General features: G+C 43.8%; 1 protein-coding gene across 3 annotated transcripts; it reads right to left on the bottom strand.

Moving 5' to 3' along the window:
- Positions 1-36: 36 nt before the first annotated feature.
- Positions 37-18,229, bottom strand: megf6a (multiple EGF-like-domains 6a). Of its 3 annotated transcripts, XM_062459483.1 has the most exons (34): positions 17,881-18,229; positions 15,019-15,141; positions 13,324-13,449; positions 10,328-10,450; positions 9,995-10,117; positions 9,691-9,828; positions 9,429-9,551; positions 9,179-9,301; positions 8,893-9,069; positions 8,587-8,718; positions 8,374-8,502; positions 8,030-8,158; positions 7,796-7,930; positions 7,549-7,683; positions 6,693-6,818; positions 5,838-5,969; positions 5,518-5,646; positions 5,263-5,394; positions 5,031-5,159; positions 4,672-4,800; positions 4,145-4,273; positions 3,274-3,402; positions 3,042-3,170; positions 2,780-2,908; positions 2,563-2,691; positions 2,293-2,424; positions 2,081-2,209; positions 1,834-1,962; positions 1,601-1,729; positions 1,388-1,516; positions 1,172-1,300; positions 939-1,067; positions 690-818; positions 37-607 (listed from the first exon to the last, which is right to left on the bottom strand). In XM_062459483.1, the coding sequence occupies exons 1-34, from the start codon at positions 18,041-18,043 to the stop codon at positions 531-533; spliced, it is 4,413 nt and encodes a 1,470-aa protein (XP_062315467.1). In that variant the 5' UTR covers positions 18,044-18,229; the 3' UTR covers positions 37-530. The 3 variants fall into 3 exon arrangements, with proteins under 3 accessions (XP_062315467.1, XP_062315465.1, XP_062315466.1); XM_062459481.1 differs by lacking the exons at positions 13,324-13,449; positions 15,019-15,141; positions 17,881-18,229 and adding an exon at positions 11,862-12,027; XM_062459482.1 differs by lacking the exons at positions 37-607; positions 690-818; positions 13,324-13,449; positions 15,019-15,141; positions 17,881-18,229 and adding an exon at positions 11,862-12,027 and having other exon boundaries at positions 954-1,067; positions 1,181-1,300.
- Positions 18,230-19,322: the final 1,093 nt, after the last annotated feature.

The following is a 19,322-nucleotide window of genomic DNA, read 5'->3' as shown; positions in this document are numbered from 1 at the left end:
ATAGTTTTAGTGAAGACAAAAATTCAAAAATTTGAAAAAAAAAACATATTTAATGACAACGGTAAAGCTAAAATGTGCATTTTACAGTAAATTATTATTAGAACCAAAGACTGCTTGTGTCCTTTATGAAGTTTGAGGACATAATGTATACTGAATTCCTGAAATCATACAGTACTCCCCCATGTCCAGTTGGTACCCAAGAAGTGGTCTGTTGACAAAGGCTCTCTAGTTTCTTTCAGTTACTCTCTGAGAATCTAGAAGAGTCCACCCTGTTACATTACACGTGAATAAACAACATGTGACATGGGGAACATTTAGACTTTTGTATCCTCTGCCATCCATGTCTGTGTTCATATTCTGTCACTCTGGTGACACCTACTGGTCTTTGGTTGGTCACACCATGGTGCATGACTCCCACGACAACTCTGATTCTGCAGTTATTTTTAGTTAACTTCATCTCTTTTGGGGGCTCTATAACCTTGAGGAGTGAGCCCCAATCTGTTATGTGAGTTTTTGGCCAGTAGAAGGTGCTATACAGAAGACAGACTTTGTGTGTAATTCCATATTCGGTTTCTACGGGGCTGTATTGGAGAAGTAAATGGTCCGCCTGTGTAAAAGACAAGATATGTATTGGTTAAATTAAATCCTTATCAACTGTTAGTGTGTGAAACTGTTGCTTGTGTTCTTACCCTCCTGACAGGCATTGCCTACCCAGCCTCCCAGGCAGGTACAGCGGCCGTTCCTGGGGTCACACTGTGCTCCGTTTTGACACTCACATGTCTCTGTACAGTTTGGACCATACCGGTTCGCAGCACAACCTATGTATACAACCAGGCAATGGGACATTTATATTTGCATGTAATTGAATCCCACTGTATCCCAGTAACAACCAACATGTTAAGGAGTTTATGTAAGGTTAGGACTGTGGTCACACTTACTTGTGTCACAGCGCACCCCCATCTTGCCTGGTGGACACAGACACTTGCCACTTGAAGGGTCACATGGTGTGTCGACGTCACAGTCACATGACTGGGTACAGCCCACTCCAAAGTGGCCTTGGTCACATTCTGACAGGCAGATGATTGTTAGAAAGGAAACTATTCAAGACAGGAGCCATTTGAGTTCATGTGTGTGGATATGAGCATTATAAATGGACTTGACAGCCACTCACCCTGCTCACAGTGGTTTCCATGGTGACCGGGGGGGCAAAGACACAGTCCTGTTCTTGGGTCACAAAAAGCACGACCTTTGCAGTTACAGTGACGCTGGCAGCGGTGACCATGGAAACCCACTGGGCAGGCTAAGACAGAACAGTGGAGTGTTAGCTCAGCAGGGAGAACAGGGGGTCCACAAAACACTTATTGTAGAAATGTATTCCACGGCTCACCATGTTCACACAGGTACCCATAGTATCCAGGGTCACACCGACACTCTCCTGTGACTCTGTCACACGTCCCGTTGTTATGACAACTGCATTGTAGGCTACAGTTGGCTCCATATCTCCCAGGAGAACATACTGGATCACACAGCAGAAGAAACACAGCATGTAGCAAGTGTATTTATATGGTTCCCTCCATTGTTGCCATGGTAGCCTAATCACCTTTTTCACAGTTCAGTCCAGTCCAGCCCAGTCCACAGGTACACACCCCAGATACAGGGTCACACACCCCCCCGTTATTGCAGATGCAACGCTGGGCACAGTCCTTCCCAAACCAGCCTCGAGCACAGCCTGGAAACCCCACACAGACACGCACAAATATAAATACTCTGAATAACAGGGCATTCAATACAATGTATTCAAAACATGTTGGAGCATTATGTGCGTGTGGTTACCCTGCCCACAGTCTTCTCCTCTTTGGCCAGCCTCGCACACACACCTGCCGGTCACTGGGTCACTGCGTGCTCCGTCACCACAGAGTGCAACCCGGGCACAGTCCTGTCCATAGCGGCCGGCGGGGCATGCTGTCAGAACCCAGAGAAGAGCATCTTTCAGATCCGTTTAGAAACATTTACTGTGACACCAGCCCTCCCCTCCATCATGTATCAACCCCTGAGCCTGTCGCCCAAGAGGGAAACTCACTAGTGTTGCAGTCTGCTCCTATGTATCCAGGTGGGCACTGACAGGTGCCAGTGGTGGTCTGGCACAAGCCCTGGTGTTGACACTGGCATAAGCGCTCACAGTTTGGCCCGTAGCGCCCATCCTCGCACGCTGTAATGCCAAACAAAAAAACACTAATTTATTGGAATTAAAAAGAACGGTAGCAAGTAAAGTAAGATGAGGGAGAAGCTTACCTTGATCACAGTTGTTGCCATGGAAGCCGGGTGCACAGTAGCAGAGACCCATGACAGGGTGGCACAGCTGGTTGGCACCAGAGCACTGGCACACCTGGTTACAGTTCAGACCATATGTGCCAGGCTTGCATGCTGGCAAAGACAATGTAATAAAGCGCCAGGTACAAGATACCGTTCTGACATGGCATTCTGTTCAACATGCTGGTGTTCTGCAAAAGCCAGAATAAGAGAACTTAGACTGCTGACTAACTATTCAGTTAATTCACTCACTTTGCTCACAGCCGTTGCCAGTGAAGCCAAGGGGACACCCACACTTGCCGGTCACATGGTTACAGGAAGTACCATGAGGACAGTCACAGTGTTGCGCACAGTCCTTACCATAGGAGCCAGGCAGACACGCTGTGGTAAATATATTTGTTTAAATGCTATACACACTGGATGTACCAGACACTAGTTCTGTAGTTTGCCACTAGAGGGGGTCACTTACCTCTGTCACATGTTGGTCCTCTCCAGCCAGGAGGACAAACACACACTCCGGAAATATGGTCACATGGGGCACCATGGGCGCATCTACATCGGTCCTCACACCCAGGACCAAACTGTCCTGCTGCACACTCTGTTCAGAACCAGCAAACATACGTGCTTACTTATACATTCTCCATGAACACATGCCCGATGAGACTCAAGAAAGCACACGCACACACTTGAACATGGATGAAGGGAGTCGTAATTGAGTGCCGGGTTCTCACCTGTCTGACAGTGCTTCCCCACATAACCAGGAGGGCAGCTACAAGCTCCCGTTCGACGGTCACACACCCCCTGATTCACACACTCACACGGCTGTGCACAGTCCCTGCCAAACCAGCCGTGTGCACACTCTACAGAGAGAGACATACAGAGTAAGAACTTGGTAGAGTAGGCATTTCTATGAGCTACTTCTTCCCCATGCCCTTTACCCTCTCATGCTGACCCAGCATTTACCTCGCTCACAGGCCACCCCTGTCCACCCAGCGAGACAGGAACAGCGCCCAGAGAACCGCTCACATGCACCTCCATGTTGACACAAGCACTGCTGCAGACAGTCCGCCCCATAGAAGCCTGATGGACACTCTAAATGGTGGAGGCATGCACACATATTACACGAGCACATTCAAACACACACACACACACATACTGTGGTAGACACACTGTGCAGTCTGTCAAACTGCACTTTACGAGCAGGAGAGAAAAGTCTCCTGACTTTCTAAGACCTTAGAAACCATATACATTACTGTAAGTGGTGGACATCTTTTATTTCAGTTCTTTGTTCGAACCCTACATCGGAACAATTTGTAGACTCAACAGTTTCTATTTCCCACTGTTCAAGTCCCTGGGTAGAGCTGTTTCTCCTCAGAGGGTGTAATGTTATGGAATGGAACAGAGCCTTGGGGTTCTCTGAATATTCTGAGAGCAAAAAGAACCATCGGGTGGCTATTCATGTAACTGTAAACTGACAGGAGATAAAGAACTACCGGTACTCTCTGTATGGAGAGATGCTATGTACTGGAGGGACAGAAAGAGCTTTCCACTGTAGAAGGCTGCTTATGAATATGTCCTCTTAATGGCATCTAGCCGGCAGGGGTGGGGAAGGAATGAAATGTACAGATGTTGAGGATAATAGGAACTAAGTGTAGCTTGTTATGTGTTATTGGTTTCCTACTTGAGGCTCATCAAGGCCCATAGTGACTACAGGCAAAGGAAGGCATTCTCTCCCAATGTAGGAAGTACGCTTGCGTGCACACCCATGGAACTGAAGACTCATACAGACACACATGCTCAAACACACACATATGATTCTAATGGATTATAGTACCTCTGTCACACCTGGAGCCGGTCCAGCCTGGCAGACACTGGCATTGCCCACTGACAGGGTCACATCTGGCATCGTTGTGGCACTGACAGGTGAGGTTACACCCTTGGCCAAACCGCCCTCCCTGGCATGCTGGAACGGGATGCAGAAAGTGGCCAAGAAAGAAAAACACTATTACAAAATATATTAATAAAGGCGGTCTGCAGCACAATGCCATGTATTCCTCCTCCTACCACAGGAACAGCTGCAGGATGTGGATACAGACTTCTTTGGCACAAACAGACACTCACACAACCTTTTTCAGTCCAGATCCAAAAATCGCATGTGTTTATCTCGGGAGTTATGCAATGGCAAATGCAGGCAGACACATACCTCAAGCTACGAGAACCGTGAGTTCACTTTGAGAGAAAGCACCTAACAGGATGTAGCTTACTCATAACATTTCTACCACCTTATAAAATCTAGCACCACCTGTTTATTTCATTCTTTATTATTAGTTTGGTGAACTAAGAACGTTTGTAAGAACGTACTAGTGTTGCATTGTGGTCCGACCCAGCCAGCAGGGCAGATGCAGGATCCTGTGAGGTGATCACATGACCCTCCGTTCAGGCACTCACACTTCTGCTGACACTCCATCCCATAGAAGCCATCCGGACATGCTACAATGACACACACGTCCATTCAGAATCAGAATCAAATAAGAATGGGTTTTATTCGCCATGAAAGCTTGCACAGACAAGGAATTTACTTTGGCAGGAAGGTGCATACATTAAACATATAGGAACTCCTGTTCATACAGTCACAACACCTACCTAAACTACATTCACAACCATTTAAAACTAAATACAGACACACCAGGACACACACCGCTAACATTCCTAGGACTTACGTTTTTCACAGTAGGTGCCAGTCCAGCCAGATAGGCAGGTGCAGGCTCCACTCACATGCTCACAGGCTGCCAGGTTGGCACACTGGCACCTGTGTCTGCAGGCTGAACCAAAGGAGCCTTCTGGGCATTCTGGTCCAGTCAGGAGAGAGATATGAATGGATTGCATCAGTGATCATCATCACCAAGACTGTGATTCTCAGAAGCGTCTACTCTGGTTATGAGATCCCCCTACTCTGTTGGCAGCGTGGTCCTGTGTAGCCCTCCTCACAGCCACACTGGCCAGTGATTGGGTCGCAGCTCCCATCACTGCTCTGGCACTCACACACGTTGGCACAGCCCCTCCCCCAGCGACCTGCTTTACATGCTGCAATAGAACAGAATAGAAGAATCGTACTATTGTACAATGTATGAAATACTAAATAGCATGCCTATAAACTTATACTATTGTATATCCAGGTACTGTACTATAGCAAAAAGACTGTCTCACCTCTGCTACATCTGGGTCCAGTCCAGCCCTCAGTGCAGACACAGCGTCCAGTAACTGAGTGACAGCGCCCACCATTCTCACACAGACATCGCAACTGGCATCCGTGGCCAAATCTACCAGCTGGGCACACTGTACACCGACATACAAGCACACACAGTGAAACCTGAAAACCCTGTGACTGACTTCAATGACTGTAATAATTGTTTGTGTGTGTGTGTGTGTGTGTTTGTGTGTTGTGTGAGTACGTGCAGCAGTGTGTCCAAGTATGAGCGAGAGAGTGCATGTATTTCATTTTGATGTTACTATTTTCAGTCTCTTACCAGTCTGACACAGGGTGCCAATGTACCCAGATTGGCATTGACATGTTCCATTGTATTTGTCACACACTCCCCCATTCAGGCAATTACGACAGGACTCAGCACAGCCAAGCCCCCACTGGCCTTCCTCACACTCTGAAAAATATCAGGATAAACTGACAAAGACACAGATATAGTATCTATACGCTCCAAATAATACAAACAAAATAGTATGTGCCAGATTTTGATTAAGATGTACTGGTTTTAACTGGTGTACAACAAATTTGATCATTTACTGAACTAAAGTCATCTCTCTCTTCTACCAGCTCTCTCTTCTACCAAACTCTCTTCTACCAAACTCTCTTCTACCAAACTCTCTTCTACCAAACTCTCTTCTACCAAACTCTCTTCTACCAAACTCTCTTCTACCAAACTCTCTTCTAACCTTCTAAGTGGTGTATATTTTCAGAACAGTCTCTTGAACTTTAAATAGACCAGAATGGAAAGACATTAGCACAATCAAAGCATGTTCTTTACCATGGTTGGTTGGAGGGTGGAAAGTTGTGTGCGGTCACATAGTTGAACATGATACACTAGATATTTCTCCAGCTACATGTTGATTTCAAGACCTCCTAGAGGCACTGATGCTGCAGAGACGAGTTCTTTCCACATCCAAATGCCAAGATAATGGATTCTATTCATACCTGGCTATCTACTTTAGAGTTGGCTAGACTTCCTCTCAACAGATTGGTTCTTTTGGAACCCGCAATTTACACAAACATAAAAAGTGATGTTTGAAAAGTCATGAAATACTTTTCAGTCATACATCATTTGACGAACACAGTAGACATTGTATTTTCTCCCTCTTGCCTTGCTTACCCATCTGACAGTGCTGTCCTGTGAGCCCTGGTGGACAGTGACACCGCCCTGTTACTTTGTCACAGAGGGCCCCAGAGCACTCACAGGGCTGGTTACATCCAGATCCATATCGACCCTGTGGACATTCTGGGAAACAGCACACAGCACATTAGGCAAGGCCAGGCCACTACAGAGCGGTTGGGGGTTAAGTGTGTCAACGGTGGCGAGGCCAAAGAGTTGAAATGCTGCATCCGTTTTGACCATGTAAACCCAAGACTTGGAAAGAGCAGATGAAAACAAAGAGGAAAGGTTGCTAAACATACAGTAAGTGAGCGATGGGAGACTGAGGGAAGCCAGACCCGGACAATTCCCCCCATCCCCGATGTTTCAAATTTAAAGCAGATGTTAGATTCTGATCATTTAATGGCAACCAGGTGGCTGTTGTAAAAGTATTCCTGTTATTTCCATCCGTTATCACACAGGGTGTGCAGGCACAGTCACAACTGCACATGCATGCCCATGTATACACACACATACACACACATAGTAAATTAAAAAGGTAAATATAGAGCCAATAAAAATACAATTTATATTCTGCTGGGTCCATGTTTTCAATGGGAAGGCGAGAGCGATAAGTCAAAGGACAGAGTGATATACTGCAAGGAAAAGATAGTCCCAAGAGACAGATCGGGTTACCTTCTCTATTCAAGAACTTTTTATTTTCCCAATTTCCAAGGTTTTAAAGGTTTACAGTGTTGAGCACATTCAAACAGCTGTCTGTCCACATGCTCAATGCACAGTCATAAAATCTGAGAACATGGGATAGAACAGACAGACCTATAGGTCTGTGGTGCAGGCCGGCATGGACTTTACCCACCTAGAGCACAGTTATCTCCATGGAACCCCGCTTGGCACAGGGGCCTACATTCCCCTGTCACATGATCGCAGGTCACTCCTGATGGACAGAGGCAGGTCTTCTTGCAGTCCAGGCCATAGTAGCCTCTCTCACATTCTAGTGGAGCCACATATAACCACAAACAATGGTCAAGCCATGAATTATTATGCACAGGGCATATGTGTGTGTGTGTGTGTGTGAGCATGCACATTTTTCTTGGACCACTAACCCTCCTGGCACCTCTTGCCCTGGTAGCCTGGTCTGCAGATGCAGGCACCGTGGCGCCGGTGGCATTCTAGGGTGTTCTGCTGGACACACTGGCATTCCTCAGAGCAGCCTGGGCCGTATGACCACTTGGGACAAGCTGGAAGGGAATGGCATGTAAAGGGTAAACAGGATGGGCAGTGAAAGGGGAAAGATGTAATGGCTGTAAAGACAAAGGGAAACATCGAGGGGCACCTACGTAGGTGACAGAAGCGCCCGTAGAGTCCTGGGTCACACAGACAGGCCCCGTAGGTGCGGTGGCAGCGCCCATTGTTGGCACAATTACACTTCTTATTGCATTGTTTCCCATACAGACCCTTGGGGCATCCTGTAGAGCATGAAGAGGGCAAGAGACATAACAAAGTTGAACGCAGGTTACAACACTTTCTAAAGGAGAACAGCACATGTACAGTAATGGTATATTTAAATATATACATAGTATACTATAGAATATATTGTTTTAGTCCGTTGGTGTTAACGCTTAAAAATGTTTATAATACATTTTTAATAGATTACATTGAGTTGAAATCTATCCACACTCACCATCCTGGCACATGTCCCCACTGATGCCAGGTGGACAGTGGCAGTGCCCGGTCAGAGGGTTGCAACTGGCACCATTCTTACACTTACACTTGAAGGAACAGTTGCTGCCAAACGTGCCCTCGGGACAAGCTGGGCAGAAAGAGTAGGAGAGTCACTCAAACTTTCAAGGTTGTTACTGTTTTGTTATCGTTTCCTCCTTAGCTATGACCTCACTTTGGTTGCAGACAATCCCCGTCCACCCATCAGGGCAGTCACACCTTCCCTCCTCCAGATTACACACTCCGTCTTTAGAACAGTCCTCACACGACAAGCTGCAGTCAGGGCCGAAGGTTTCATTCAAGCAAACTAAAAGAAAGAGAAGACAATGTGGGGTTGTGCCAAAGAAAACGCCTGTTATCTCCAAGGTAAGATTTGACAAGGGGGTGATATTTACACAGAAAGTGACATCAAGGCAGTTTATTTACTCAAATTCACATCTTTTAAATGTTACGCTGGCGTGTTAACAGGTTGTTTGCATACCAAAGGTCTCTGTGAGAGTGCTCTGGGCCCGCAGCTCTCCCAGGCTGTCTTCCTCGTAGTCAACGTAGCGCTCCAGGGGCTGCACGACAAAGTCCCTCAGCAAGGTGATCTGGGGCAGGGGGCGCTCCACAGCCAGACGGCCACTCCACCCCAAAACCTCTACTGCCTCCTGCAGGGCTGGAGGGAAGACAGACCCGGAGCTGATCACCAAGCATCAAAACAAACACTCCTCTTTGGATGTATTGATCCAGACGATGAGTTCCAATTGGAGCGGAGCTTTACATACAGACACAGGAGGTCCTGTCCTCGTCAAGGCGATGTCCCAGATGACAGAAGCACTGGAAAGATCCAGCTGTGTTTTGGCAGGTGTGCTCACAGCCTCCATTGTCCACCAGACACTCGTCCACATCTGTGGAGAAACAGCACAGAAAGACTGAACATCTCGTGCTACTGTGTTCTGTATGTGTTCCTAAGATGAGCACATGTCATACATTTAATTGAAGCAGAGATCAAAGACAGGTAATACCGGATCATACCATCACAGCCACATCCATCAGAGTTGAGACGGTAACCAGCCCTGCAGTAGCACTCATAACCCCCCGGATAGTTGGTACAGTCCTGCTCACAGCATGAGGTTCCTGCATCACACTCATTCAAGTCTGACAAACACAAACACACCTGAGTATCTCCTGAGAAGGGTTCAAAGTGCAATATGACTAAACATGTAAACTACATCTACTGTAGATATTGTACGGTGATTATCAATATATCCTTATACCAATGCAGCTTATTTCTTACCCACACAAGTCTTCAGGTCTTCGGCTAGGTGGTATCCATGGTTACAGCTACAGACAGCTCCGATAGTAGAGTGCTGACACTGATGAGAGCATCCTCCATTACTGGTCTCACAGCTGTTGATGATCTCCATCTCAATGCCTACAAAAGAAATACATGGACACCTGTTACTCTTGTGTGGTACTCTGTGTTTCCATGGAGTTTGAATATTTGGTCAGTAATATCACAAGACCTGTTTTGTATATTTTTGGTATCCTTGGTTGCTTCTTTGGTTTCTGTAGAGCTAAAGAAATGTGCCCTGACTTACGGTAGCATTTCCTCCCATCCGATCCTAGCTCGTACCCTGGGTTGCAGAGACAGGTGAAGGAACCATGGTTGTTGTGGCAACTGTGGGCACAGGCAGCTTGGCCTGTCTCACACTCATCAATGTCTGCAAAACACATACAATCACTGTAGAACCATCCACTTCATCATCATCGCTGCTGTCCAGATCATTACCACTGCTGCGCAATGATAGTTCTGTCATCATCCTCAATCTTCTCATCAGTATTTAATCCTCACTATCAGTGTAATAAAAATCATTGTTACAATAATCAGCCCTTGATGTGTCTCTATGACTATAAAATTTGGTTTTATTTACCTTGGCAGTTTTTACCATCCTGGCCTAGTAGGTAACCAGGACGACAGTCACACTGAGCTCGCCCTCCAATGTTCCTGCATGTTTGCAGGCAGCCTCCATTCCCTTCTGCACAAGGACTTCTCACTAAAATACAGTAAACCAGTTTACGGTGTAGAGTAGCCTACATACCATCACACACACAAACCAGTTCTCTCCCCACTGATTTGGAGGGAGTAAAAGGGTAATTGGGTTAACTGAGTGTGTGGTTATTTTCCTTAAACAGCAATGACCCATAATCACTTCCAGGTCTGTACCCCTGAGATGTGTTTTGCAAAGGAGCTCCACTTAGTTGAACTGAAGATTATTTTTTTTATTTGTAACGGAATTCACTAAATGTAAAAAAAAAAGCTGTTATTGTAAATCCAGATATGAAATGAGGACAGCTTGGCGTACATATGAAGTACATATCAAATAACAAAACTTTCTTCATCAGTAAACAAAGTATGTATTTTCATGTCATGCTCTTGCTTACAATTTTTACTTTAATCCTACAGTACTTTATAATTGTAACTATATATAAAATAAACAAAAACTGCATTATTAATAAATTATACTTAGGTGATACAAAAGACAATTCTGACAAAACAACATAAATACTGCAAATAGTTGGGCTTCTACATTTGGATATGCTTATATGACTCTGTGTCTTTCTTTAAATTATGTTGCAGTAAGATCCAACACAGGTTCTTATACACGCAAGCCCAAGCCAAGATTATGGTTGTATCATGGTTATAGCAAGGATCCTTGATCAAGGAGCCTCAGACAAGCAGTTTGACCAGACCAGTCTACTGTCTGACAGAACAGGGCCACTGCACGCACCAAGACGATAGCCAGCCTGTCTCTGGCCACACTCAGAAGTAGAGCCATGTGTCAGACAGTACAAGTTGACAGTGAAGGAATTTTTTTGCCAGCCAAAAAACACAGCAATAAAAAATAATATATATTATTACAGTTCACATGCCAAACGGTTCTGGCTCTGTTGCACACCCCAATACATTACTATGATTGTATTTTTTCACTCTTGTCTCGTGCTAACATTGGCCTAATGCCTCTCTTCAAGATCATTCACTTAAAGGTGTTATTGAGTTCAGTTGGATCTACAAGGTTGTTGACAATTGTGTGAGTAATTCAGAAGAAGTATTTTCATCCAAGCAAGAAAATTCAAAACCTGACATACCCATGTTCTATTGGCAGGAATGACATCAGTCTATTTTCCCCTTCTGCAGAAGGACAGGCTGTCAAAGCTTGGTTAATGTGGCCAGTGTTCTGTTTTATCTCATACTCTATGGTCGAGACAAATAACGTAAGGTTGACTATGTAATGTAAAGTGTTTTTTATCAGCTGTTTTTCTTTTCTTATCAAGTACTGGATTCCAAAGTGAACACGTACTGTCACTGTATGCCCCCCCCCCCACACACACACACACACACACACACAAACATTCTGCATTCAGGCATGCATACAACTTGTATGCATACTTTGATCTAATACTCACGCTTGCAGTTCTTGCCATCCTCTGTGAGTTGGTAGTTGGGTCTACAGCGACACTGGTAGTGAGCCTGGGACAGCTGGATACAGTCCTGCTCACAGCCCCCATTGTTGATGGCACAAGAGAGGACGGCTAAGACAAACAGGATCGAAAACATGAACCAAGGATTGGTTCTTACTGTGCTTACTAATGCATGAATGGGTGTCCAACCTTGTGTTCCAGGCCAGCCCTGACAACTCTAAATTACGTCATCCTGGTTTGACACAAGAACGTTAGATGATTGGGCACTGGCTTTCACTTTGACAGAAATCCTAGAGTAGTCCAGAGTAGTGGTCCTCATACTGTAACTCCAATACAATATGTGTCAAATAAAGGAGATACAGTAAAAAGAAGAAAAGGTTTCCTAACAAACTCCATCTACTCCCTTTTTGGAATGTACCATTCAACGACCCTCAGACTTCTCTGTTTTCCTCTCGGTGCTCCATCTAGGAACAGAAGCCCAAAAATAACATGGAGGATAATGTTGGAGCAAACTGTTTTCTTGCTGGCTCATTAAAAAGCCATCTGATTTAGTTCAGAGAAGTGTGTATAGGATGGAGGACTTAGTAACTTAACATTATTCATGGATACTGTTCTAAATTATTGTTTCTCCCTTTATGCCATACAGTTTTGTGTGATCAAGATGACAGATTGTTCAAATTAAAATAAAACCAATCCTATCATGGTCTGTGACTGGTTAGCTTTTACGAGACTTCAGAGTTCCCTGATGCTCCTCCCTGTTTAACAGTTGTGTGGGGGTGCTAGTATTATGGCTTCAGCACAAACCACAGGAATGATGCCCGGGGCCTTTGAGGGCTTTGGACAATACACTCTGGTGTGAAAGGGGGAAAAGAAAACCCCAACTGATTTTCATGTGGACAGGTTTGAGTGTTTGAAGTTCAAACTTCAAATTAAATAACATAAATGAATGTACTTTGTAACAGAGAAAATCATAACTTTTTATTTCATATTTTTTATGATGGGGACTTGTTACTCATATTTTCTAGTTGAATCATTGTAAACAATTAATGAATGGAATCTTGAAATATTATGTTGCTTTTTACATATACAAATTGCTTTGCAATTTTATTCAAGGCTGTAAATTCAAGCCTTGTGAATAACACAGCAGTTTATTCCTTGCTTTAAGTAGTTGATACTTTATTCATCCCAGAGGGGAATATGCGGACAGTGACTGCAGGTGCTTAGTGCATGACCACATGAACACATTGACCTTCATTAACATGTAAGCAGGATATCCTATTGAGAACGGCATTTATTTTATAACATGTACACCGAGAGTCCATGTACAAAATAAGGAGAGAATGGAGAATGAAATATTGTGATACATTGCTGAAGCTGGAAGGAACGATAGTGGGATTAGGGTTAACCCTAACCCTAACTTGTATGCATACTTTGATCTAATACTCACGCTTGCAGTTCTTGCCATCCTCTGTGAGTTGGTAGTTGGGTCTACAGCGACACTGGTAGTGAGCCTGGGACAGCTGGATACAGTCCTGCTCACAGCCCCCATTGTTGATGGCACAAGAGAGGACGGCTAAGACAAACAGGATCGAAAACATGAACCAAGGATTGGTTCTTACTGTGCTTACTAATGCATGAATGGGTGTCCAACCTTGTGTTCCAGGCCAGCCCTGACAACTCTAAATTACGTCATCCTGGTTTGACACAAGAACGTTAGATGATTGGGCACTGGCTTTCACTTTGACAGAAATCCTAGAGTAGTCCAGAGTAGTGGTCCTCATACTGTAACTCCAATACAATATGTGTCAAATAAAGGAGATACAGTAAAAAGAAGAAAAGGTTTCCTAACAAACTCCATCTACTCCCTTTTTGGAATGTACCATTCAACGACCCTCAGACTTCTCTGTTTTCCTCTCGGTGCTCCATCTAGGAACAGAAGCCCAAAAATAACATGGAGGATAATGTTGGAGCAAACTGTTTTCTTGCTGGCTCATTAAAAAGCCATCTGATTTAGTTCAGAGAAGTGTGTATAGGATGGAGGACTTAGTAACTTAACATTATTCATGGATACTGTTCTAAATTATTGTTTCTCCCTTTATGCCATACAGTTTTGTGTGATCAAGATGACAGATTGTTCAAATTAAAATAAAACCAATCCTATCATGGTCTGTGACTGGTTAGCTTTTACGAGACTTCAGAGTTCCCTGATGCTCCTCCCTGTTTAACAGTTGTGTGGGGGTGCTAGTATTATGGCTTCAGCACAAACCACAGGAATGATGCCCGGGGCCTTTGAGGGCTTTGGACAATACACTCTGGTGTGAAAGGGGGAAAAGAAAACCCCAACTGATTTTCATGTGGACAGGTTTGAGTGTTTGAAGTTCAAACTTCAAATTAAATAACATAAATGAATGTACTTTGTAACAGAGAAAATCATAACTTTTTATTTCATATTTTTTATGATGGGGACTTGTTACTCATATTTTCTAGTTGAATCATTGTAAACAATTAATGAATGGAATCTTGAAATATTATGTTGCTTTTTACATATACAAATTGCTTTGCAATTTTATTCAAGGCTGTAAATTCAAGCCTTGTGAATAACACAGCAGTTTATTCCTTGCTTTAAGTAGTTGATACTTTATTCATCCCAGAGGGGAATATGCGGACAGTGACTGCAGGTGCTTAGTGCATGACCACATGAACACATTGACCTTCATTAACATGTAAGCAGGATATCCTATTGAGAACGGCATTTATTTTATAACATGTACACCGAGAGTCCATGTACAAAATAAGGAGAGAATGGAGAATGAAATATTGTGATACATTGCTGAAGCTGGAAGGAACGATAGTGGGATTTATGGACAAAAGAAGCAGAGTGAAAGTGAGAGACAATGTGGTACCTTATAAGCCAGAACACAAACACGCTCTGACAAGGCTGGAGAATACTGGGAAACCTCTGCCCCCTACCAAAACAATGGCCTCTTTGATTCCCTTTTGACACAGGCGAAAGGTGGACCCCACATTTTCTGCTTTGATGTGGCTCCAAGCCTCGGAAAGCTCCAGATGGACGTAGGCTTACTAAGAACGGTGGAAGTAGCATACCCTTAAGGGACCTCTTCAGCTATCCTATGGGTCTTACCAATGCAGGTTCGTCCATCATTATGCAGTCGGGTGCCTGGGTTGCAGACACAGTAGTAGGAAGCTCTGGTGTTCACACAACGGTGCTGGCATCCCCCATTATGGACCTGACATTCGTCAACATCTGTGGGGAAAAAACAAAGCAAGAGACAGTGATTTAGCGGTTTAGTGGTACTGTACGTTCTTGGAAAGTAATGTATTATAGCACAGATGTTGCACTGAAGGCCAGCTCTAAACATACTGAGCAATCAGCAAGAAATATAGTTGCATGCCTGTCTGGTGCCAGGCAGAAACTGAAGGCAGATGGACAAAACCAGGGGATTTAGTTACGCAAACGCAAGAGGGCTTATGAACAAACAAATACACACGCAATGCTTGCAACAAAACCTATACAATTTAATTTTAGAACACCTTCGGTCACATTACAAGAGCAAATTCCCTTTGAACATGAAGTGGTTAACAAGGGCAGCCGAGAGGTCATGAAGTCAAGGGGTTTTATGCTTCCAAACGAACGGAAGACCAAGTTTCTATTGATGCCAGCATCGCTGATATTACGAGACCAAACGTCATATGTTTTCTCACAGCAGTAAACCAAAGTGTTGAGCATGAGACCCATAAGTAACTTGTAAATTATAGAGGCTCCTAGACTTAACAGCCAAGCAACAATTTAAAGGTGTAATTCCAGTGAAGGGACAGGGAGAGTGTAAAAACAAAGAAATGTTAGGACAAATGAGCGGAACCATAAGAGATGGGAGCGAAAAAGAAGTCTTACCTTTTATATATGGCTAAGGGCTTGTACTCTAGGACATGTGCAATTTCTATGTTTCTGAATCCAATAAAGCATCTCACAAACTATTTATGTATCTAAAATGCCTCAAATGAATCTAAAATAATGTACATTTAATAGTACATCATTCACATCTCTCTGGTGTTTTCTGAATAGCCTTGACATCCACCAATTGGCCATTACATTCCAACGGTCACACTTAAGGAACAACAATGTCTATCTTTATGAACAGCAGTAGTCCCATGAAGCAGTGTTAGCCAGGGCTGGTCAGTGGTCAGCGTAGGGTATTGAAAGAGTGAAGGATTCACTTCAACCTTGATTAGAGGGAGCAAATATCTCTGAAGGAGGAAGAGGTACTTGTCCAAGAGGCTCATCAGACAGTCTGGCCCACTCAGAAGGGGCCTGTGATAAAAGGGCCTAACTGCACCCTGGAAAAGCCCTCCTGTGATCCTGATTAAAGGGCTTCCAAGCTCCTATTGGAGATGAAGAGCCATGGTTGACCCCTGGGGGCCTTAAGATGTCCATCATCTCTCTGGGCTGAAATGTCTTTCTGGTTGCTCTGGCACAAACATATACAGAACATTCTCTTAGCAGCAGACATGTGCTTTCAAGAGTTATCCTAATGTCGTGGGTAAGTATTTGCAATTGGGGCAGATGTATTAAGCATAACTTGGTGAAAAGATTGTTTTGAAGGCCATAACCATCTGGGATAAGACTGCCAGTCTGGAACAAGATTAAAATGTGCCTAAAGAAGCCCCTACCTTCATGCATGACATTGTTTATAATAAATCACAGCCACAAGAACATTAGCAGACACATCAAATGTATCACATATCCACATGTTAAAGCCTCGATATCCATATCCATAGCCCCAATAAATGGAAAACCCATCCAAAACCCATTTGTAACTAACAATACAAAACATGGACAAAAATAACGACACTAAATGAAAAGCTCAATATTCATTTACTGTACCATGTACAGTATAGTGTACAGACTGCATCAATTCACAATTGGCAATACACTAACAATGGGCCTCCCACATTACTCAGTAATGAGGACCACCTACCCAAAAGATCTGCAAATAATCGTAATCCTTATGGCCTGTAGGAATGAATCTGCTAGCCTTGACAGCACAGGGATGGAATACAGACTGCACACAGCAGACAAATGAGGAAATGAACAGCAGCACACACAGTAATTATACCCTTGGGAGTGAGTGGAGATAGCGTCCAAAGAGACTTAGCGACGCTGTGTACCATTTTGCTGTCCTTAGTTCAAACTCTTTATCGGTAAAGGAATGCATCAAAATAAAACAAAAATGTGGCAAAATGCAGCAGAAGGATGTTTTATGGTTCAGGGACATTGACCTTTGATGTGATATCTCCTCTGAGCTTACATTAAAATTGATATCACTGTGCCAGTGACTTCTCATCACAAATCAGTAAATTCACAGCGACCAGCACAACAACATTCTGTTGAATGTCTTTAACAGCTGGTCTGAAGCGTCTGTGGAACAGGGCCCAGCAGGGGGCTTCCTCAAGGTCTCACAGAGCCAGCATAAACATGTTTGTAGGGATGCACTGGGATCATCACAAGAGGTGGAACTACGATCTGTGTTCGTCTGTGGTTACAATGCAGAATAATGTTCTGCACCAGCTCATGTTCAAGTACTGTACATTGTATTCACAGTATGTGTGGCTATGCTGTTTTATCCACTGCTTATAAGACAATAACAAAACATTAAGAAACACAGTCATGTTTCTCTCTATTTCTCTAATCTCTCTCTCTCCTCCTCTACTCACTTTGTAAGTAAATGATTTCTTCCCCAAGATCTCTGACAGGTGACAGATTCCCATTTACAGAAGCTAATATATTTTAGAACAGGATTGATTTGTAAAATACTGTCCTGGAAGACGACTAGCCTTGATAACTTTGACTCACTCCAAAAAGATGGAAGGAGCTAAATATAAAAAATGTGGTCATTCAGACTTGGAACTCCCTGGGGAATGTCCCTGTACTTACTGTAAGTCGCTCTGGATAAGAGCGTCTGCTAAATGACTAAATGTAACTCACCTGAACCAGTGTCTCCCACATTGTAGCTATTGTGTCCATAGAAACAGGTATAGCAATTCCTGTGGTTGTATCTGTATCTGTTCAGTCCATTGGCTCCCAAACATGGGCTACTTTGACAAAACAAGCCCACTGAAAGTAACAAGAACCATCCAAGGTAGGTCATGGTCACGCTGCTACAATGTTTAAAAATAATGCATGAAAATCTAAACCTTTGCAGGACTGTCCATAGTTTGTTTGAGAAGGATAATCACAAGGCCAGAGACCAGTCTGTGCACGATAATAATACAATTTTCTTTGGCACTTCAGGTCGAATTGGCCTAGTCTCCCTCAGTTGTTCTCTCTTAGTTTTGACAGACATGCTTTTCTTGTTGCTTTCCTTAACTTTAGAGCTCCACCCCTTTTTCTCTCTCTCAGTTTCCATCTACCGAGTGCAGATCCACCCTCCTCCGTGTTCCTCCTGTCTTTCCCTCTCTCCCCTCAGGTACAGTTACTGTTGCAGTTACAGTTCAACTGCAAACAGAAGTGGATGGCCACATTGCTGCAGAGGAACCTTCATTACAATTACTTTATTACATTTAATTTAGGATTGAGTTTGAGATGAAACGTAAAGTTATCTAGCAAATATATTATGGTGTGTGGTGTCTTGTTAAGAAAAGTAATTGGAAACTGCAATTTGAGACAAAAAGCTTTTTTACCATGCCATCCAGAAAATAATGTTATGTTTGGTGTTACTCACAGGAGCCATGTTGTACATCACCATGCATAGTCTTTATGACTTGAAAGAGGAGACTGATGTTCCAATGAGTCATACTTCATGCAAAGACTTTCATGGATCAGACTAGAGATTGCTTTCAGGTGAAGCCGTTGAAGATTGGATATTGGTCTTGATTCAATCATTTTTCCATAGTTGCAGAGGGCTCTGTGGTAAAAGGTTCCTGTCTTTTATAGGTCTGTCCTCAGGCCAGCAGGTTTGGACTTCTTCAACACTGTTTAAGTGCCTTGTCCCCCCATTTCCTTTCTCTCTCTCTCTCTCTCTCTCTCTCTCTCTCTCTCTCTCTCTCTCTCTCTCTCTCTCTCTCTCTCTCTCTCTCTCTCTCTCTCTCTCTCTCTCTCTCTCTTTCTCTCTCTCCTCTCTCTCTCTCTCTAACTCTCTCTCTCAACTCTTCTTTGACCTCCCTTTATAAAGTTCTTCTTTAAAAGTGCAGTGGGGAGCAGTTCTGTTTAGTGAGAATCCAGTCAAACCGACCATCACAGCATTTTCTTTGCATCATGTATCATCAGTAAGAAAAACAAAACTGATACAGTGTTTGACATTGAACTAAGAGCAGGAGTTTTACTGTAGGTTACAGGGTAACTGAATTGATTTAAAGCTTGAAAGTTTATAGCAGTCACATGGATTGGTTTGTGTGTGTGTGCACTGGTGGTTTGGTGAAACAGGCATG

Source organism: Osmerus eperlanus, chromosome 4 (assembly GCF_963692335.1).
Source record: "Osmerus eperlanus chromosome 4, fOsmEpe2.1, whole genome shotgun sequence".
NCBI classification, from domain to species: domain Eukaryota; kingdom Metazoa; phylum Chordata; class Actinopteri; order Osmeriformes; family Osmeridae; genus Osmerus; species Osmerus eperlanus.
This window is presented reverse-complemented; position numbering and strand designations above follow the sequence as displayed.